This window comes from Macrotis lagotis, chromosome X, assembly GCF_037893015.1.
Source record: "Macrotis lagotis isolate mMagLag1 chromosome X, bilby.v1.9.chrom.fasta, whole genome shotgun sequence".
Lineage (NCBI taxonomy): Eukaryota > Metazoa > Chordata > Mammalia > Peramelemorphia > Peramelidae > Macrotis > Macrotis lagotis.
Window position 1 is genome coordinate 617,947,431 of NC_133666.1, and position 23,732 is coordinate 617,971,162.

Here is a 23,732-nt window from a genome sequence, read left to right on the forward strand (position 1 = left end):
AAGGCAAAAAAAAGGAAAATAAATCATAGTTCAACTTTTTTTTGATAAGTTCCAAGTTAAATTTTGATCATCAATGCAATTACTGTTCAAACAACTGTGCTTTACTCATCTCTATTCAAAACTATTTTTGTTTCTTCTAAGGAAAAGAGTTATCATTCCTTAGGAACACTTCAATGAATTTCAAACTTTAAAAAAGTTATTATGGAGATTTTTCTCAAAGGTTTGAAAGAATTATTTATAAAAGAAATGTAAAAAATTAAAAATTATGTACCACATTAATATTACCTTTTATTCATTTATCACATTCTTCAGAGGGGAAATGTTACCAATCACATTTCTCCCACTATACCATACTGACTCTTAATGGTGAACCTAATTTTATGTAGTATATATTTGTTTCAGAAATGAAGCATTTTAAACATCTAGGAGAGATTACTATTTAAAAGAATCTTATCCTTTTATAAAATGATAATCAATAAATAATCACTTCCTAATTTTTTCTTCAATGTAAAGAACTTCATGCAAGTAACTTTGCTTAAAGCATATAATTTATATGTCTTTGATAAATGACATTCTATTGGTGGCCTGTTGGGACCCATGAATGAATAAGGTGAATTCCTCTAAGATAAATATCAATAGATGAACAACTCTTAATGTTTTAAATTGCATCCTGACCTGTTTCTCCTCTTTGGGCAAAGATTTTCGGGCTTCATTTTTGTCAACAAAGTACTGGTGGATCTCTGTGAAGTCACACTTGTCAAGGCACTTGATTATCTTTTTCTCTTCCATTGTCATTTCCTGTGCCAAAAGCCAGAAACCAGCATAAGGCCTTTCTTATCCATCAACTTTAAGCTCCATGATTTTATCATATAGGTGCCCCAACAACTGATGCAGAGACTTTGACAGTTCTCATAAAACTTACACTATCACTTGTGGCCAACCTCTCAACAAGCTTAGCAAGCCTGGAGCTTGAAAAGAAACAAAGTCCATGCCAATGGCATGAAGCAAATCCATAACACAATCAATCATCAGAATAGATCATCTCTTGTCTATAACTAGAAGATCAAAAATAGACCCAATAAACAGGACACAAATATGTTATTGAGGGAAGAAAAGGAATTTCTTTTCCTAAAAATTGAGTCAAATAGGTATTCCTGAGAGATGGACTAGAAACAAAGGGTCCACTAGGTAACATCAAGGATTAATAATTCATTCTATTAGTACCTAAAAATACCAATATCATCTAAACTTCATAATAAAGAAATCAGATGATAAACCAAGGATTCTCTTTTTAGGAGCTTACACTCTGGGATACTTTGGTATGTATGTATACACACACAGACATACACACCATAAGTAGGTCACTATGTATTTAATGCCTACTGAAAAAGTAAAAGCTTTCACATTGAGTACGAGTACAGAAAAAATGACTGTCAAATATTTATGCCAATTCATGCATGACCTATGATTTCATATGTATACTAGCCTAGATTATACTCATTTATAACAAGTCTTTGAATGAGAAAGATAAGTGACCTGAAGAGATGTAAAAAAGGGTAAAAACATCACTTGTACAAAAATATTCACAGCAGCCCTGTTTGTGGTGGCAAAGAATTGGAAATCAAGTAAATGTCCTTCAATTGGGAAATGGCTTAGCAAACTATGGTATATGTATCATTCCATTAGAAACCAGGAGGGACAGGAATTCAGGGAAGCCTGGAGGGATTTACATGAACTGATGTTGAGTGAGATGAACAGAACCAGACAAACGCTTGTACACCCTGACAGTGGTGGAGGAGATGATCAATCTTGATGGACTCACTCATTCCATCAGTGCACACCTGGATCTGAACCTAGACCTTCCTGAGCTCCAACTTCAGCATTCAACCCCCCTGTCCCCAAAGCTTACTCTAGTAATATTTTTTTTTGCAAATGACAACTCTCAATAACAATGACAGCTAGCATTTATACAATTCTTTGAAGTTTGAAAAATGCTTCACATAGAGTATTTCATTTCCTCTTTTTACAAATAGGATATATACATATATTTTTTTTTCCTCTTCTCTTTCTTCTTAACTCTACAATCTTGGTTTTCTAACCCCATTATTTAATCCAAACTGCTCTCCAAAGTTATTAATGATCTAAAAAAATGGCTTTTGGGGGCAGCTAGTGGAGTAGTGGATAAAGCACCGGCCTTGGAGTCAGGAGTACCTGGGTTCAAATCCGGTCTCAGACACTTAATAATTACCTAGCTGTGTGGCCTTGGGAAAGCCACTTTATCCTATTTGCCTTGCAAAAACCTAAATCAATCAATAAATAAACGAATAAATAAATAATTAAATGGCTTTTTTTGCCAACCCTTATTTCTCCTTGACTTCTCTGCAGCTTCTGTCAATAACTCTTTTCTCTTTGGTAGTATTTTCTCTCCAAGTTTTCAGGACAATCCTTTCTACTGGATCTCCTCTTGCCCATTTAACTACTTCTCAGTTTCTTTTGCTGGATCTTCATCCAAGCTCTTCTGTTAATTGTGGATATCTCATGGGATTCTATTCTGGGCCTTCTTATCTTCTTCCCCTATATTATTTCTCTTGGTAATCTCATCTATTCTCATAGATTAAATTATTATCTCTATGCTGATGATTCTGAAATTCTGTTATGCAGCCCTAACCTCTCTCCTGACCTCCAGTGTCACATTTCCAGATCTCAAATTTAGATATTCCCAAGACCTGTTGATTTTGCAATATCTCTTGACTATGCTCTTTTCTAATTCCTTTAATCCTTTCATCTCTTTCTACCAGGGCTATTTATTCCAAGAACTGGCTGGTTGGTTTCCTTGCCTCAAGTTTCTACCCCTTTCATTCTTTCCAGTCAGTTGTCAAAATGATTTTCTTAAAGCACAGTCCAACCAATTCTCTCTAGTGGCTCTCTATCACTTTCACGATGAAATATAACATTCTCTGTTTAGAATTCAAAGCCTCTCATTATCTAGTTCCCTTCTCATTCCTTTCCTGTCTTTTTAACTATGCTAGTAGTAAATGGAGCTCTAAAAAGAAAAAAAATACTTTAGGGATTAAAAAAATTACCCAGATTATATTGGCTAGAATATATAGATGGTACACCATGGCATCTATGGATTGTGTTCAAGCATCTCTGGCCTGTTAATAATCAATAAAACTCACTTATTTAAGAAATGGAAAAGTGATGGTTTCAGAAAAACTTGTAAAGATCTATATGAACTGATGCAAAGTGAAATGAGCAGAACCAGTTATTGTGTACAATAATAGCAATATTGTGATGATCGACTGAAGGATTAGCTACTCTGATTAATATACTAATCTAAGATAATGTGGAAGGATTCATGATAAAATTACAATCCACTTGATGAATTAAATTGTAGGCTGAAACTTTTGACTTTTTTCATTTCTTGGAGAGATTGCTAAATTGGAAATGGACTTCACATATAAAATGGCTGTAATATGGAATGACTGCTCAGTCAAAAGATACTAATGGTCTAGTTACTTCTTTTATATATAATTTCAAATTGAAAACTGATTCTCAGCTACAAGAGTATATTATAACATGTGTGAGTCTTTTTCTTTTTTCTCTAGAATTGGTAACCCTGGTAGGCAAAAATCTCATGACTTTTGGGGATATAGTTTTTAATTGTTTTCCAGAATGACTGTACCAGTTTCCACATAAAAAGTGCATTAATGTGTCCACCCTTTAACATGTAATTTTTTTGTCAATTTCAACAATCTAAATGTGAAATAAAATCTCAACATTATTTTAATATTCATTTCTCTAAAAATTCTTTGGAAACATTTTTAATATGGTCATTATTGAGGAAGGAGAAATACGGTTGGCCTTCAAATCCCTTCATAAGCTAGTCCATTCCTACCTTTTCAGACTTGTTACTCTTTAATCCAGCGATTCTGGTCTGTATTTCTTCTGTTATGAACTGCCTTCTCATATCCTTTAAATTGGGGAATGGTACTTATTTTTGTAAATTTGAATTGTTTCATATCTTAGAAATGATACTTTTATCAGTAAACTTGCTTGCAAAGATTTTCCTTCCCTACTTAATTGTTTCACTTCTAATCTTAACTACATTGGGTTTTTTTTAATGGAAAAACTTTTAAATCTTTATGTAGTCAAAACTCCATTTTATCTGCTTTGATTTTGTCTATTCCTTTCTTGGACGAAGAATTCTTCCTCTATCCATGGTTCTGAAAGGGAACCTCTTCCTTGCTTTTCTAATTTAAGATTTGATCTTTTATATTAAGTCATGTATTTGAAGCATATCTGGCTGGGTATATGAACACGAGGAATGGTCTAAACCCAAATTCTTTCAAACTGCTTCCAGTTTGGTTGAACTGAATTTTGGTTGAAATGAAATCAGACCTCGGAAGTTGGGATCTTTTCCATATGCTGCATGCATAATCTGTTTCTCTAATGCATTCTATTTTTTTTTAACCATTACAACACTGTGGTGATGATTTACAGCTTTGAGATTTGGTATTGCTGGTATCCCTTCTTTCTCATTTTTCTTTCATTTTTTTCCCTTGAACTGATACAATGAAGTGAGCAGAACCTGGAGAACAATTTTTACTGTAACACCATTACTGTAAAAAGAACAGCTTTGAAAGACTAAAGAACTCAATTCAATACCATGATTGAAAAAGATTCTTGCCAGTCTGTCAGCAAATGTTTATTAAGCTCCTACTAGTAATAAGTGCACTGAGGATACAAAGAAAAGCAAAAGGGTAGTCCCAACTCTTAAAGAGCTCACAACCTAATGGGGGAGACAACAAGCAAACAAATATGCACAAATAAGCCACATATAGGAGAAATAAATACTTAAGAAGGATTTAGGAAGGCTTCCTATAAAAGGCAGGATTTTAGCTGGGATTTAAAGGAAGTTGGGAGTTGGAGCAGAGTTGAGGAAGGAGAACATTTCAGACAAGGTGGACTATGAGAAAGGATGTAGAGGAATGGAGTATCTAGTTCATGAAACAGTCAGGCCAGAGTTACTGGATTAGAGTGTCTGTCAGGCAGTAAAGTGTAACAATTTTGAAAAGGTGGGAGGGCTATGAAGGAATCTGAAGGCCAACCAGAGTATTTTCTATTTGCTTTTAGAGGTAATAGGGAGTCACTGGAGTTTATTGACCTGGCTGACCTGAGCTTTAGGAAAATAATTCTGGCAACTGAATGAGGGATGGACTGGAATAGGGGGGACTGATGATGAAGATTGCTACCAACCTACTGAGCAAAAAGAGACTGAGCATATAGAATGAGACATACATTGTTAGAGATGGCCAATAAGGGAATTAATTTTCTTTTGACTATGCATATTGATTAAAAGAATATGGGGCAGGCTAGGTGGTGCAGTGGATAGAGCACCAGCTTTGGAGTCAGGAGGACCTGAGTTTAAATCCAATCTAAGACACTTAATAATTACTTAGCTGTGTGACCTTGGGCAAATCATTTAACCCCATTGCCATGGAAAAAGCCCAACACAAATGAAAAAGGATATAAGTTTTTTGAGGTAGAGAAGAGGGAAGATAGGAGGATGAAAAAAGTAAATATGTCTTAACTGAAAAAAATTTTTAAAAAAAGACTAGTGTTTGCCTTCTTATAAGCTCTTCTAAAATGTTCCCATTTTTTCAATTTTGCTAATTTGAAGATGTGAGATAGAATCTGAATTATTTTGACTTATGTTCCCTTTATTAATGCTTTGAATTATGTTGTATTATTGTGATTTACAAAATACAATTCTTCTTTTGAAAACTGTTCACTGATATTCTTTGGTCACTAATTTACCGGGAATGGCTCATTTTAGTAATATTTATGTCAATTCCCTATGAAAAGAAGATATCAAATTTTCATCAGTAAAAGGAGATTCAAAGATCTATCCCTGTCAATGAACAATTTCCCCTTGATTTTATTTTGGATCTATTTTGTTTGTGTGAAAGGTTTTTATTCACATTTTTTATTTTGTCTTTTGTGATCACTTCTATCTCTTATTTGCTCAAGAATTCTCTCTGAAAGCACCTGGAGTCAAGTGCTTAAACCAAATGCCATCCCTGTCCAACCCACTATGGAAATGCATTTAAGTGCAGGGACCCAGAAGAAAAGCTCTCTTCTCCCTTCTTTCCCTCTACAACGATGTTCATTTTCTTTCTCTCCTTAAGCTACATACAGTCACATGCTCCTGGCCAAGGCTGCTGGAGAACTATGGCCTTCTGTTCTTCCTCCCTTATTCTTAGGTAGATTTGCCTAAATCTTTGTTATTTGCCCTTTTCTCATATCAATTACTAGCATGTTTTATAAACTTTGCAGGCTTATGAAATAAATCCTCAGTTATTTTATTTTTAAATTTTATCTATTTAAGGCAATGGGGTTAAGTGACTTGCCCAAGGTCACACAACTAGGCAATTATTAAGTGTCTGAGGCCAAGTTTGAACTCAGGTCCTCCTGACTGCAGGAGTGGCACTTTATCCACTGCACCACCTAGCTGACCCCAATCCTGATTAAAAAAAAATTCTCTCCAAGACAGAATTATTAAAATAATCTCTTTCCAGTCTCTTCTAATTCTTTAATGTGACCCTTGATATTCAAACAGTGTATTTATTTGAAACTTATTATGTAATATATTAAGATGTTAGTCTAAAGTTATTTTCAAAGTGCCTTTCAGTTTTCCCTGTAAATGTTTCCCCTCCCTCCTCTAGTAATTTAAGTTTTGGAGGTTACTAAATTCTAGGCTATTATTTTTGATTGCTTCTAGATTTTGCTTATCTATTATATTCTATTAAAGATTTTTTCTACTTTTTACCAGTACCAAATAGTTTTCATGTTACTGGTTTTATAATATATTTTGAGGACTGTCCCTTTCATTCTTTTTTTCATTATTTTCCAGGTGTCTCAATCTTTTAAAGTTCCTTTAAAGAGGCTTTTTCCTCCAAATGAATTTTATCTACTTCTATAAAGATCTCCAACTAGTATAGACTAAAGCTAAATGAATTTAGGTGGCATTTTTATTGTCCATTCATGAGGCCATTTCCCCTATGTACATCCTTCATAACATTCACACTTCTTATCTCAAAGAGGTTTACCCCATAAAACAACATCAATTATTGCTATTATAATATACTTCATATGATTTCAACCTTCCCCCACCTACACTATTCTCAGTGGAGAATGGAAGTGATGAAGAGCAGTGAAGCTGGAAGAAGTCATACATGGTAATGAAAGGGAGAAACAGAAAACTTATATGTAGTTGTGAATAAGTTAAGTTATCCATGATATGAGAAGACAATTAGGATAAGACAGTTTATAAAATAGAAAACAAAAATGTAACTCATCATCTAAAAATGTTCAGTGATCTAATGATCAAAGAAACTGAAGACAACTTTGAGGCATCACCTCATAGCCAACAAAATGACAAAAACAACAAAAAGTAACAGAACTTGTTGTATGGGCTCCTGAGGAACAGGAATGCCATTAAATCCCTATTATAGTCTTTTTTGGAGAGTGATCTGGTAATACACAAACTGACCATACTATCTATCCCTTCCTTCTTTTTTTTTTTCAGTTTTTTAGGGTTTTTTTTTTTTTTTGCAAGGCAATGGGGTTAAGTGGCTTGCCCACTAATTACCACAGCTAGGTAATTAGTAAGTGTCTGAGGCCAGATTTGAACTCAGGTACTCCTGACTCCAGGGCTGGTGCTCTATCTACTGTGCCACCTAGCCACCCCTGACCATACTATCTGCCTGCAAATATGGTATAATAAAAGACCAGAGCATTTGGACCCATGTCACTTTGAGAAAAGCATAATTTCTCAAGGGGACTTCCTCATCTTTAAAATCAGATTGTACTAGATGATTTATAAGGTCCTTTCCAGCTTGAAATCCTATGACCTTTGACTGAGAATGTATTTTTTACATCTGAACCTTGATTTCATCAATACTTGAATTTCTTCCACTACCACTGATAAGCAGCTCAATCCCAAAGTTTCCTGGGGCACTGATAAGTGAGATGACTTGCCCATTATCTCATACTCCTAGTCTGTTGTCAGAAGGCAGTGCTTCATTCCAGTCCTTCCGGATTGCAAGAGCAATCATCTACCTATGATACTAGACTGCCTATATAAAATACTCACAGCTACCTCATATATGATTGTAAATCTGACAATGGTCTCACAGCCTGAACTACTAAGACTGAACAAGCTGTGGTCTATTTTCAATTCAAGAAATGCTGTTAAGCACTTACTATGTGCAAATCACTGTACAAAAATACAAATACAAAAAAAATTTTAAAAAAAGATAGTTCTTGCTCTCAAGGTACTTACAACACAACGGGGAGACAATATTATAGAATATATAGAGATATAGATATATATGCATGCAACATATCTATGCGTATGTGTACAGATAAATAGGAAATAACTAATAGAGGGAAGGCTTGTAGGTGAAATTTTAGGAAACACTTAAAGGAAGTCAGGGGGATCAAGGTCAGTTACAAAAGAAAGCATTCTAGGGTTGGGGGCCAGTCAGAGAAGGCCAGAGAGGATAGAGGAAAGTCTCATCTGCGGATTAGCAAGGAGACCAGTGTCACTGGTTCAAAGAGGATGTGTTGGGAGTAAGATATGAGAAGACTGACAAAGTAGTAGGGGTCCAGGCTATGAAAGGCTTTGAAGGTCAAATAGAATATTTTGTATTTGATCCTGGAAAAATGGGAAGCCATTGGAGTTTACTGATTATGGAAGTGACATGATCAGATTTGCATTTTAGAAGAATCCCTTTAGTAGTTCAATGCATAATGCATTCGAATGGAAGAGATCTGAAGCAGGCAGAGCCAGTAGTAGGGCAGATGGTGAAGAGGGCTCTGTATCAGAGTGGTGGTGGCATCAGGGAAGAGAAGGGACATATTCAAGAGATGTCACAAGAACTAAACGGACTGGCCTTGGCAACAACCTGGATAAGGGGTGGGGTAGGGTGGTGATGAGAGAGAGTGAATAATCCAGCGTGACTGAATCATGCTGAGATTCTCAGGAACTGAGAAGGTGGTGGTGCCCTCCACAGTACTAGAGACAAAGGATTTAGAGGAAAATATTCTAAGTTCTGTTTCTGACATAATGAGTTTAGGCTGCCTACTGAAGATCCAGTTAGAGATATCTGAAAAGTAGTTAGAGATATGAGAAGACTGAAGAAGCAGAGAGACTGAGGCAGGAAATGCAGATTTGAGATTCATAAGCAAAAAAGATGTTAACTAAACCCAAGGGAACCGATGAGGGAGAAGTGAAGAAAGGCCAGGACAGAATCAAGACGTTTTAGGGCATGATCTGGAGAAGGATGCAGCAAGGGAGATTGAGAAGAACAGTTGGTTAGTTGGGAGGAAAGCCAGAAGAGAAGATGAACCAAAAACCTAGAGAAGGAGGATATGATCAACAGTGTCAAAGGTTGCAGAGAGATCAAAGAAAATGAGTTAAAAAAAGGTCACTTGATTTGGCAATCAAGATACCATTAATAACTCTGTACGTTAATATAATGGAATGTTAACAGTATTTTACTTGACTATAGTGATAAATTTAAGAGGAGAGGTAAAAAAAGATAATTTTATGACTATTAAATGACTACTTATATTTAATATTTTCAATTCAGTGACAGTACAGTGAAAATAAATCATTGTCATAGGTATAAAAATCATTTTAAGGTTTCATGGAGTTAAAAAGAAATTTAATTTTGTAAAAGATGACAATTTTTAAGAACACACATCAATGTAGATATTCAAAATAATTCAAGATGAAGAAACTGGAGTGAGTAGAGCAAATTACAAAAATCACAAGAAAAGATAAATACTATCAAATGGAGTTTAGAAGGGAACACAAGAGATGAATCTTATTGTCATTAATCTACTGATCAAATTTGTAAGCAGTTCTAATTATGATTCACATCCGTTGTTTAACCCTGCTAGGCCTCATAGTCCCCATGTGAAAGGATGAAATTAAATCAAACAACCCATAAAGTTCCCTTCAAGCTCTAAATCTTATGATCTAGGTTAGTTATAGTCTGCATTTCTGCATTAGCTTTTTATGAAGTTGTTTATAATGAAAATTTGTTAAAAGGAAAAAAAAGACAATTCAGTACAAGATTTAACAAAAAACAATTCATTCAATCACATATTTAAGACAAAGTACCTTTCTCCAGTCACTGAAGAAATTATTTTGAAAAACTTCCTTTGTTGTATATTCATGATCCAACATTTTTCCATAAAAGGTGGCAATTTCTTCTGCTGCTAAACTCAACTTTAAAGCTTTTCCTGTGGAAATTAAAAGGCTAGGTTCATTTGGCATGTTTGTCACTTATTCAGAGGTCCTACTATTTCTAATGACAACAACCCTAACATTGTTCCTTAACATTTATGATCATTTTATCTCTCAGAACCAATAACTCTGTTTCTTTGTTTTGTTTAAGTTGTGGGGGGGAGAAGGGGAAGAATCTGTGAAAATATACAAATTTTTTTATTCTCTAAAAGTGCCTAGTCTTATGCATTATCGAACGCTCAGTAAAATGTTTGTTAAATTTAAGTGACAAAACCATGAACTCTAATTTAAGAATATCTAAACTTTAAAAACTTACTGATTTTTTTTAGGCTTTTTGCAAGGCAAATGGGGTTAAGTGGCTTGCCCAAGGCCACACAGCTAGGTAATTATTAAATGTGTGAGACCAGATTTGAATCCAGGTACTCCTGACTCCAGGGCTGGTGTTTTATCTACTGTGCCACCTAACCACCCCTTATTGATTTTATATTACAAGGATAGAGCTTAGAGTCCAAAACAGGAAAAATATGCACAGATAAGGCAACCAAAGGATCTACTCAAATGCCCACATAAAATAAATAATAGAGAGATAAAAGCAGTAATACTCCTAAAATAAGTGGAACTTCAGGAGTAAATTTAAACATATAAAGGATATTCCAAAGACCAAGAAAAAATATGACTTAACGGACAGTAATATGCAGTATCCCCAAACCTCTTAACATTTTTTGTGCCAGTTTATCCCTCTTGAAAACAGGTATTCGATTTTCTCTCGATAGAAGCTGTAGGCTTCTTGAAGTCAGAAACCATATCTTTTTCATTTTTTATCCATCTCTGTTGATCATCATTATAAGTCCCCGAATAGAAAAAGCCTAAATAAATATCGGTTAATATTTCAACAACATTGTTGTTGAAATGAATTATCAATAAAGAAGAATCAAGAAGCAATTTGTGCCAAGAAGGAAGGGCAGAAGGAAGAGTAATCACCTAAAATAATTTATAACTAAATTAGCAATAAAGATAAAAAGAAAAAAGTACACTCAGTATTCAATGAGGACAATATGAGGTTATGGGACTAATTGAAAGAAAAAAAAAGCTGTATGGACAACACAAGAGAAGATTCCCTAAGATGCACCTGTTGTTACAAAGAGAAAATTAAGCAAATGCAAATTGATGCTCTAGGGAATTTCAATATCTAAATAGGCAGAAATGGAAAGGATACTGATGTATAGCAATTAGATGCAGACACGAATCAGTCATTAATTGGTGGCATGGAATGTTGGTATGACTTAGTAGAATGTGTGAAAAGAGGATAACCCAGAGAACCTGAAAGATGTTGTTAATACCTAGAGATTTTGGTCCTGAATTTCCTCACCCTGTCTTCATTGTGTATTGTCACAGGTTACTGTCGATTGGGATTGTGTTATATGTAGCTACTAAGCATACATACAGCACTTAACAGTAAAGCAGTAAAATGAGAGCTGCCCAGTGATGTTAATGTGAATGATATCAGTTGAACTGGCTCCTTAAAACAGGATGCTGTTTGTCAATGGCAACACTGGGCAAACCTAACAAACATAAAATAAACATTTTGACTTTTGCTCTCTTCTAGGCCTTGCTACCTTTCTGACTAAAACCTATTGTTTTAGCCTAGGGCATCACAATTAGTCCAAAAGAACTTAGATTCTCACAAATAAATGAATCCAAATATTCTATTTTTGTAAAATCAAGATAAACAGTGGGGTTATTTACAAAGCAATTCTGAAATACAAAGGAGAGAGACCAATAAGTATCAAGTCCATTATTATTATGATACCTTAATCACTATAATAATAAATATGAGTATAGAATATAAACATAAAAAGCCATCTTCTCCATTCTGAAATTAGATGGCATTGAAAAAGAATAAAGATTTTGTTCATAAATAACACTACCTGAGAAAAGCATTTTCTGTGACAGCCATGGAATCAAAAAGTCTAGACTTGGGAGTCAAAAAGCCTGAGTTTTAGTCTAGTCTCTGGCACCTAACTACCTAGCTATGTGACTCTGGGAAAGTAACTTAACTTCTTTGTGTAGATTTTTCACCTGTAAATAGAGGATAATGTTAATTATATTGTCATTCCTGTTGTGATCTAATGTCTGATACATACAAAGTATTTTCTAACAAAATCCTACATAAATATTAGGTATTATTTTGGAAAGGGAGGGATGGAGAGGAAGGGATATAGGGCTTGAGAGTCAGAAGGACTGAGTCTGAGCTAAGTTGTTCTAACTTTCAGAATTATAAAGGATACTAGCTAAAAATGAGATATTATAATTTATTATCTTACCATCATAATAGAAGTGAACATCATCTGGAAGTGGTTCATATAAGGGTGCAAAGTATGGTCCCTTATGTTCCAATTGTTTCCATTTCACACCATCTTTGTTTTTTTCCTCTTGCCACCTGAGGATGAGACACAACTAAATTCACTTCTTCATGAAGACATTTTTTTGGTCATCAAAAGTGCAGAACTAGGAGTCAGCTTGCCTCATACTTCATCCTGGGTCACCCCCAAGAATCAAGAGCTTAATTCATACCTTTCTCTGGGCTCAGTTTCATTATCTGTTAAATTAGGAAGTTGAACTAAATGAGCTTGAGGACTAAGGTTCTAAAGAAAATAGACTTAGAGATTTACAAGAATCTTTGTGCAGAAAGTCATGGCTGCTTTATTTTTAATGGTGTAATTTAAGTATCCTCTCTTTACAAAGAATTGGGAAATGACTGAAGAATACTGATGTGATAAAAAAAAAGACCAATATGCAGAATGAAAACAAATGAGGAGACACAAAACAATGCAAAGTGGAACAAAAAGGTACCACACACCACAAATGCTTAAATCTAAAAAAGCACTCAGAAACATCAAGGAACCAACATTTATGAAGCATCAACTTTGGATCATGCAGTATATAGCACTCTGTATTCAAGTACATGAGACAGTCTCTCCATTTCAAATAGCAGCCATACAGAAAAATAAATCCCAGAAAGGAATGAGTGGTTTCAAGAAGGGGAGTTAAAGGAGGGAAAGCATTCACCCATGAGTGACAGTCTATGCAGAAGCATAGGGACTTGGAGATAGAATGTTATATTCTGAGAATATCAAATTGGTCAGTTGGGTTGAAGATGAGAGTGTGAGGAGTAATATGTAATTAGCTGGGAAAGGTAGGCTGACACCATATTGTGAAGGTCTTCCAGTACCAAAGAGTTTTTATTTAATCCCAGACCACTGTGCAATCTTTCTTTCTTCCATCTTTCCTTTCCTTTTGTCCACATAGGGTATCACACCCTTACTTGTGAATACTTTGCCCAAAGGAATATAAATTTTGATTACTGAAACTTCCCAAGATATCTTTCTTAAGAACCCTGCCTTAAACCAAAATCATTTGGGCTCTCATAGATTGACCAACAACAGGTCCCACGCCAAGCCCCACTTGGTCATTGTTTGGGCTCTGATTGGCTCAGAGTGAATGTAAATATCAACAGTTTCTGTTTTAGACAAAAATCCTTTGGACTACATAGAGACCATTCTTTGTTTCATTTTTTTTACCAACCCTTAATCACTAAATGGACACTGGTAATACCTCAGCTTAAAAATGTCAAGGTTTCCCACTGCATCCAGGGAAATCTACAGTCATTCTGATCATATCTGGCCACCAGACTAAAATGGTTCCACAGAAGAAAGTGAGGTTGGTAACTCTGTACAGCTCTCCCTCATGTAAATCCAATTCATTTGCATGTCATGGTATCACCTCCCTGACGTCATGGACCTCTTCAAGAAGGTCCCCTATATAAATAGCTTCTCAAAGGCAAGGAGTGCCTCTTATCTGTATTTGTATCTTTATAGTAGACTTAATACATATGTTTTCACTCATTTATTCACTCACTTTCAAAGGCTAGAAAAACTGGGAAGATACTACCCATTATGGAATCTAGAAAGGCTCTGCTATTTAGGAATGCCATTTAGCCAAGTAGACCTATGACTGACTCTTCTAAAATTCTCATTGTGATATAAAAGGCTTAAAATCAATTTACAAATACTTCTATTTCTATATTATTATTATAATATTTAAGTGGTATAAGTGACCTTTTCTGCTACGTGGTGCAGTGAATAGGATCTACACAGTTAGGAAGACCAGAGTTCAAATCAAATTTCAGACCCTAGTTATATGACAGGTGAGAAACTGAGACCAGAGAAGGGAAGAGTTGATTAACATCATATATGTAACTGGGAGAGCCAGGTTATAGGATTCCAAGTTCAGTGTTGATTCCTTTACACCATAATGCCTGCTATGAGCAAACTCTTTTCCCATTAAGTCACTTAACTCTGTTCACCTCAGTTTCCTCACCTGCAAAATGAGTTGGAGAAGGAAATGGAAATGGGAAACCAATTTAGTATCTTTGCTAAGAAATTCCCAAATAGGGTCACAAAGAATCAGATATGATTGATCTACAACATAAGTGAAGGGGAAATGACTTGCCCAAAGTCACAATAAAACCCATAGATCCCACATCTAGTGAATGCTCTTCTCACCTTGGCCACACATCAGCTAAAAAACATACAAGGTTTCTTCCGCTTTTTGATCCTATGAATTCTGAAGGATCAATGGGATTATTATAAAATGTGAAAACTGAAAAGGACCCTACAGATTAATGGGTTCCACGTGTTCAATTGACAGCTGAAGCAACCAGAAGACAGAGAGGTGAAAAGACTTGAGCAAGGTTTAGTTATTTAATGACAGTGCCAAAGCAAGAAATCAGGTGTCTGACCGAATCCATAACTTCTAGTACATAAAAGGAGGGACAGCTAGGAGGCAGCTGTGAATAAGAATACCAGGCTTGGAGTCAGGAAGCCTCATCCTCCTGAGTTCAAATCTGGCCTTAGACACTTACTAGTTGTGTGACTGTGGGCAAGTCACTTAAGCCTATTGGCCTCAGTTTCCTCATTGCAAAACGAGATGGAGAAAGAAATGGCAAGCCATTCCATTGTCTTTGCCAAGAAAATCCCAAATGGGGTCAGAATCAGACCTGACTGAAAAATGATTCAACAACAAACATAAATGTATGCATGTGTATTTTCATCAAGCAGACTCAAAATGAGAAATACAATACTTTTTCCTGCCCCAAAGGGGAAAAAAAGGATCAGAAAAGTCTCAATCAATACTTACCTGGATCTGGCAGACCTCTCCCTTCTATGGACTGCCCCCAGCCAGAGCCACTGCTGTCTCCAGATGTTCAGTAGATAACTGGATTTAGTAGCAAAGCACATGCGAGGGGCTATTTTTTCAAACCACAGTATATTGCCAATAAAAGTCTGCATCCCAAAGTGTCACAGCAGAAACCATGCTTGTTCAACCAGGTGCAAAATGGTAAAACTAAGATACCTGCACATGCCAGTTTGTTGACCTTTCACACGGAAAGGATCGAATTTACACACACACCCATCCTTTAGTATCCACCCTGCTTTTAGAATATAGCATTCTGGGAAATGTAGTCCTAAGCCTGAAAACCACACATAATATATCTACACATTAATTCCACAGCCCTTTCTGGGTCTAACACTAACTCATGTTTCTGCATATTAAGAGGTTTCAGATTTAAAGCTAACAGAACTACTAGAGGCCATCTCTAACCTCTTAATAGATGAAGAGATTGAGAGCCATGCAGCTTAAGTGACTTGTCCAAGGACATACAAGTAGTAAGAGACAAGGCAGGATTTGAACTCAGGTCTCCTTTTTTGAACCTGCAGTCTCTCCTAATCTTATGTTCCATTTGTTTTTTTAAAATTTTTTTGTAAAGCAATGGGGTTAAGTGGCTTGTCCAAGGCCACACTGCTTAGGTAATTATTAAATGTCTGAGGCCAGATTTGAATTCAGGTACTCCTGACTCCAGGGCTGCTGCTCTACCTAGCGGCCCTTCCATTTGATTCTTAAAGAAGGTAAGAAGGGGCGGCTAGGTGGCGCAGTAGAGCACTGACCCTGGAGTCAGGAGTACCTGAGTTCAAATCTAACCTCAGACACTAAATAATTACCTAGCTGTGTGGCCTTGGGCAAGCCACTTTAACCCCACTGCCTTGAAAAAAAAAAAAAAGAAACATTGCTGGGAAAGGAGTTTGCTACTACCTTGTAGCAGGTAGTATGGTGTAAAGGAATCAACACTGAATTTGGAATCCTTTAACCTGGCTCTTCCAGTTACTTACATGATGTTAAATCTCTTCCCTTCTCTGGTCTCAGTTTCTCACCTGTAAAATATGGAAGTTGCCTAGGTATGCCATTCCACTGTTCCTTTTGGTTTCAAAGGTCTAAGACAGAAAGTACTTTTTCCTATTTATTTAAAATGAGAATTGAAATTCATTCAGTTGAATTAATCTTACCTTGGCTTACCTAGGGTTCCTCATCCTTTCAGAATTAAATCAACTAAGTATGAAGTTAAAAAAGAAAACAATAAAGGCTATGGCCACTTTCAAAGGTATCATAGTTATTTGATACCAACTGTTTGAAAATGTGATTAACATTTTCTCTTTTTATATTCGTTTCTTGGGAAACTCTCAGTAGAATTTAGATATGATACAAAATTTAAAGCACAAATCCATATCAATTAATGAACTATGCAACTAAAAAAATGTTAGATTACATAGTTCCCCTTATTTTATAAAAGTTTCAATCCTCAGTTCTTAACTAATTGTACAATCATGAGTAAATCACTTTTTTACCTTTAAATATACTTGCGAACTTACCACAGGGCTACTATGAAAAAAACACTTCATAAACTTCAAAGTAATTTGTATTATGTAAAATGCCCCTAGGACTAGATCATCTGGCTAAGAAAAAAGGTTTTTTAAGTCACTGTTCTAATTTATTAATCAAGGAGAGAAGTTACTCATTCAGTTTATTCTTGGTTTATCCTGACACCTAGTGGCTATAAAGTACTGGCACACTGTCAACAAGATTACAGAAATTTTCCCCCAGGAAATGTTTTTTTGACTATTTTTTGGCATTCATCACTATTTCTGAAAGGCAAATATCAGACGTAACTTTTTTTCCTGCAGGTGATGTATCTGATTCTTAATCTACTATTGCTTAATTTGAGAGACTTTAGCATCAAATGATAGAACTTCTGAATTTGAAAGGATCTAAGACCTAAGACCTGTACCTAGAGTTTTTCAGTCATTTGCACTCAGTTCACTATTTTCATGGCAAAGATACTGGAGTGATTTGCCATTTCCTTCTCCACTACTCCACAAGTAGTGTCTGAGCTTCCTGAGATTTGAACTCAGAAAGAAAGGTTTCTAACTCCAGGTTCAGCACTCTAACTGCTATGCTACTAAGTCACTAATCCACCCTCTGAATAATGGGAGTCAGAGACTCACACAGAAACTATTAGGCAAGCGCAATTAATAGTTCCTTAATATTAAAAGGCTAGACAAATAGTTCTCCTTCAACAATAGAAGAGAAGCCAGGGATAACCTAAGAAGAACGGAGGATGGAAGGAATGATGATCTCAGAGAGTAGTCTCATCATTTGTAAATGAGATAATATCCTCTGCTGCCATATGATGTTTCTTTTTCATTTTCAAAGAAAACCATGACATAAGAGATATGATACCATCCATGACAAGTACATGAACTGGATTTGAGGGGAGCTGAACTAGAATCACTTTCCAGAATCACTTTCTCCTCCAGAGTCCTCTGGGTCCAGTGGCCAAATATGAATCAGGACAACTGGAGATGGCCCTGGATATGAGGTTAAGTGATTTGCCCAAGGTCATACAGCTAGTGTCTAATGCTGAATTTGAACCCAAGTGCTCCTGACTTCAGGACTGATGCTCTATCCACTGCATCTCAGCTCTTGTGCATCCTCTCTAGATAACCCCCATTCTGCTCTTTATGCCCTGGGAACTGTAAACAATTAAAAACAATCACCGTTTTTGAAAAAGAGCAGTGACAATCATTTGCCCTATTGCTTCACTCACAATTCCTCATACAAACTCCCTAACTACCATATATCCCTTTTAGAATGTGAGCTTTCTGAGGACAAAAACTGTTCTACTTTATTTTGTATTCTCTGGGTCTGGTTAAAAAGTAGATGCTTAGTTTTCATTCGTTATTTTTTTTTTTTTAGGTTTTTGCAAGGCAAATGGGGTTAAGTGGCTTGCCCAAGGCCACACAGCTACGTAATTATTAAGTGTTTGAGACCAGATTTAAACCCAGGTACTCCTGACTCCAGAGCCAGTGCTTTATCCACTGCGCCATCTAGCTGTCCCTCATTCATTCATTATCAAGCCAAATTATTTCAACCATTCATTATTAAGTCAAATTGTCTCATTTACAAATGATGAGACTACTCTCTCATACCATCATTCCTTCTACCCTCCGTTCTTCTTGTTATCCCTGGTTACACTTCTAATGTCTAGCCTTTTAATATTAAGAAACTATTAATTGTGCTTGCCTGATATTTTCTGTGTGAGCCTGACTTCCATTATTCAGCATAATCTTCTTCCCAGAATCAATGTAACCCTCTCCACTGTTAAATGTAAATTCACAAAATAATACAAAGTAAACTCAACCCAATCCTCCTACCCTTCCCTCCACCTTCCTGGCTTCTCAGTCTTTCAAAGTGGGTACTCGAGCCCAGAAACATCCAGGTGGGTCACTTTGATCCCTTCCCCCTGATTTCTCCTTTCACAGCACCTTCCTTCATGCTGGATCTTCTTGGTCACTTCCTGTGGTTGCTTTCCATTTCCTTTCCTCTTTCCCCTTAAAGCACAACTTTGTTAATCAGTCTGTCCTTTTTAAATCTCACTATCTTTCTGGCTCTCCCAAGCTGAATCTGTGAACTCTTCATAGTCATCTGTGAACTTTATGTAATACATGTGAAATTTGCAGGTTCTGGAGTCAGTCTGTGAGTTTTTCACATAGAACAAACCCAAAAGTTAAAACCCCTTTTCCTATCACCACTATCATTCAGCTATCCTCTCCCATTGTCTTCTCTTTCATTTGGTTCATCCATGATTCCTCTCACTCACCACACATATCTAATTTATTGCCAATCTTGCCAATACCTTTAATACTATTTCTCAAATAGATTCCCCATGTCTCCACTCAGCATAAAAGAAATCATAGTTCAGATCCTCACTGCCTCTAGCTTGCAATATCATAATGGTCTTCTAATTCATCTCTTTGCCCCAATTTGTCCACATTCTAAAAGCATTTATTAAGTACTTACTATGTATTTAACAAATATCTCATCTGATACTCTTAACAACCTGGGAGAGAAGATGCTATTATCATCTTTCTTTTACAGCAGAGGAAGCTGAGGCAGACCAAGATTAAGTGACTTGCCCTGAGTCTCATAGCTGGGCTCTAAGGCTGGATTTGAACTCAGGGCTTTCTGACACCAAGTTCATTCCTCTATTATTCCACTTCTATAAAGTCCTCAGGCATTTAAAGCCCCTTCTAACTTTCTAATATTCTGCACCAAACTAACCTCCATACACTATTTTCTAGTATCTCCTTGAATACAGCTCTCACTCTTAGCTTCCTGTCTTTTTAGGGGCTGTCCCCCATGTTTGAAATGCTCTCCTTCCCTTCTACCTCCTCTTCCAAGTTTCCTCAAGGCCCAGGTCTTTTCCAGTTTCCCTACACTAGGTCCCAATTTGTGAAAATAAATGAATCCCCTGAAAGGATTGTATTATTTGAATCCTCAATGAACATTTCCACTGGGCTAGAATTGTAGCAGAGGAAAATTAGGCAGTAAGAAATGCTTTACCAATGAATAATTAATATATTATTTCTGTACAAATCATGTTAAATAAACAATATATTTCTTTCTGTGCTGGCTTTACACTAACATTTTTCTCTCATCTGAGAAGGTCATTGAACTTTAGTGAAATGAGGTGCCCACTACTTGCCTAGGACTGGCAAATCCCTGCCCTTAGGCACAAGACAAGTCTCTATCTACAAAACAAATCTCTGGTCTGAAAGGATTAAGTCTTAGAGCACCAGTTCCTCATCTACAAGTCCTTAGCTACTTTTGCTCTTTGGCCTACACCCCTTATCTCTGCTCTCATAGTTTCTACCCCATCAACCAGTCCCTAATTATCTCATCTTCCCGCCCCTTTAAAAGCTTTCCCTCTCCTGTCGAGTTGCTGTTTTCCTTTGGGAGGCCAACTCACTCTAGGGGAGTGTGATCTCCAAAGAAACTCTCATGACCTATCATGTGCTGAGGATTCCCCAGGGATGGGTCCAGCTGCAATACTTTGCAACTGTCCTTCCTTTTCTTCTTTTCAGCTTATCCCCTGCAGGCTTGCTGACTGAATCTGCTGCTAATCCCCTCAGGGGATCACCCCCCCCCCTTTCTCTCTTAGCTTCTGCCAACAGCAGTAGTAATAAACTTTTTTTGTTCCTAAATACAAGAGTTGATCTTTTAAGTGAAGTCATACATGTTTGCTCAAACCCCATACCTTTAACTAGCAACAGAACCATATTGTATTTCATATAACTTCAATAGTGTGTATTGGATAGAATCACTTCAGGGATCACATTTTTCATTTTATTTATCTGCCTTCTAATATTGCCTTTCATTTACTCTAAACACAGTTTAGGTCTTTTTCAATAAGGACAAGAACCAACCAACATATCTTGTATACACCTTGTCCTGTCTACACCTGCCCCATTATAATGTAAGCTCCTTCAGAGAAAGAACTGCTTCTGACTTTCTTTGTGCAAACCCCAATACTTAGTGGAGCTCCTGGGACACAGTTCAGTTTCTAAATGATTTCTAAAGTCCTCTCTAGCTCTAAATTCTGTAATCTTTTAAATTTTCTAAAACTTCTACAAACGTGTAGGGGAGCCCTTTAAATATTTCTATTATTCAAGATTTTAGTTCTTTCTTAAAAACCAGATAGTATGTCACTTTTGCATATCTATAACAGACTTAATGATCACTCTTGGATTACTGGGGATTCTGAAGTTGCTTAAGTTTAAAAACTAAACTATATTTTGTTCTACATTATCCTAGCATTAAGTGATTTAGTTACATGCCCCAAATATGGCCAGTCACAGATTATAATGACCAATCTATTCATCAGGTCACTAGACTAACCTGAACTCTCCAATTAGCAACCAAGGTAGGAAATGCTGAATGACCTTTTTCTAAAAGCATTAATGTGAACTATATTACACTGACCTTAAGCAATGTTTTCTTTGCAAGCCCTAAAGCAGAGTGAGTTATATTGCATTTGCTTGAAATCTCTCCATAGAAATATGGGTCCTATGGACTTGAATAATGAGAAACCTACCATTTCCATTTATTTTCTTCCTCCTGCCTTTTCTTTTTCCCCTTTTCATTCTCCTGCTTTGGGTTCTTATTCATTTCTTTATATTTTTTCTTGGAATACTGTTCATTAACTAACAGTTCTTTTTTCACTTTATCTTTTGTTCCACTCTTCTTTACCAGGAATTTATTTTTGGTTTCGTTCCTGCTTTTTAGATCCTTTTCAATTATGAATTTGTTTCTGTCTCTTGATTTTTCCCGTCTTCTGGTTTTTTCCCCTCCTTCATAGCTGCCTCTCAGCTTTTCTTCCTCTGTCTGTCTATCCTCCTCACTTTCAATCTTTATATATCTTCTCCCTCTTTGCCCTTCTTCCTCTAGGTCCCAATAGTCTATCTTTCTTTCCTTTAACTTGTGCAAACCACATTCTCCCTTGCTTTTCTTCCTTTTCTTTTCTTTTTTAGAAACCAAAGTTTCTGATTTAGTCTGATTCTCCTGTAACTTACTCTCTGTTGCATTCATGGTGACATCTTGTTTTTCAGCTTCATTCTCTTCCTTAATTTTTTCAACCTTCAGTTCTTTCTCCTCTTTATTTTCATTATTTTGTATATCTTTCCCTTCAAATGACTTTTGTCCTTTGGGATTTTTTACTGTCTGACCTTTCCTTTCAGTGTTCATCTCCACAGGAATCGTTTTGCTATTTTCCTCTTTTTGGCTTTCCTGCCATTTCTTATGATCTCCTCCCATTCTACTGATATAATCACATTCTATTTTATCTGCATTTTCTTTTTGTTCAGATTCTTTTGCATTCTCTTGGGTATCACCATGTTTCCTCGCAATCATTTCAAATCCTATTTCCTTCTCTTTTGTTTTCCTGTGCTCACCATCACTCTCCTTTGCTGGCTCCCCTACCTTTTGAGACTTCTCAGTGTGTTTTTGCTTATGCTTTCCTTGTCTTTTCTTTGAGTCCTTTTCTTTAAGAACTTCCTGTTCATTTTTACCAGTCACATTTTTCATTTGGTTGCTTTCCATTGGTTTATTGCTTGATTCTTCCATGATGCTCCAATGTAGAATGCTCACATTCTTCTCCATTCCCTTTTGTCCCCCAACAGTGACTTTACTTGCAGTATCGTTTTTACTTGTTGAATATTTCCCATCTTCATAGATTCCCTGATTTCTGCAACAAGGAGCTTCCATCTTACTTTGATGAACTTCATATAGCTTTGTTATCTTACCCAAAGAGAAAAAACACACAAAAACCAAAAGCAAAAGTTAGATAGCATTGGTAACATTTCATTAATTTAAGACATTTTTCAATCCCAGCCCATAATCATTTATTAAGTACATTATTAATGTATGCCACATATTGTGCTGTGCACTGGGGGTTGACATAAAATACACAATATTATTGTGTAAACATCAAAAAGGTGAATAACAAAATACTATATGAGAATCATAGAAGGTCAGGGAAAAATCTGTATCAGAAGGGGCATTTGAGGTGGGCTTTGAAGCACAAGGATGGGAATTCAAAGAGATCTTTCCAGGGATAGGGAATCAGGTGAGCAAAGACCCAGAGGTCATATGAAAGGTCTAAGAACATGGTTTAGAACAGCTCATGAAATTCAGGTTAGAAAGGCAGGTTTTCCTTTCTATGTAGGCTTTTAAATGCCAAAATAAGGAATTTACATTTTAGTCAACAGCAATAAGCGAGCCACGGAAGGATTCTAAGTGTTAGAGTTATGTAACTGGAACTATACACAAGGGAGATAAGTTTGAGACTAATGTTAGGGATGATTTACAGGTGAAGGAGTACAACAGGAGAGAGGATGCAAGAAGATGTGCTGAAGACTATTTTAAAAAGTTCAGAATGGTAATAAAGAAGACTGTGCTAAATAAATGGGCATTAAATTAAAGAAAAGGGATAAGACAAGAGAAACATAAGAGAAATTCAACTCAAAGGACATAGTAACTAATGATTTAAGTTGAGAAGGGAAGAAACAAAAAGACGATGGAATCAGAGAATCTGATTTGGAAGAACTTCAATAATTATCTAGTTCAATCCAAACCCCCAAAGAAGTATTTCTACAATACATTCCAGTAGTCATTCTGG

General features: G+C 36.1%; 1 protein-coding gene across 2 annotated transcripts in view; it reads right to left on the reverse strand.

The window, feature by feature from the left end:
* TOP1MT (DNA topoisomerase I mitochondrial) overlaps window positions 1-23,732 on the reverse strand; it is a 109,231-nt gene that overhangs the window by 37,984 nt on the left and 47,515 nt on the right. The window contains exons 8-11 of one of the 2 annotated variants that reach the window (XM_074202928.1): window positions 21,651-22,852; window positions 12,646-12,761; window positions 10,196-10,317; window positions 676-798 (exon numbers count right to left, since the gene is read on the reverse strand). In XM_074202928.1, the coding sequence (XP_074059029.1) occupies window positions 676-798; window positions 10,196-10,317; window positions 12,646-12,761; window positions 21,651-22,852 (1,563 nt within the window). Of the gene's footprint in view, window positions 1-675; window positions 799-10,195; window positions 10,318-12,645; window positions 12,762-15,520; window positions 15,779-21,650; window positions 22,853-23,732 lie in introns of those variants that run through there. The other variant, XM_074202929.1, reaches the window with a different exon arrangement.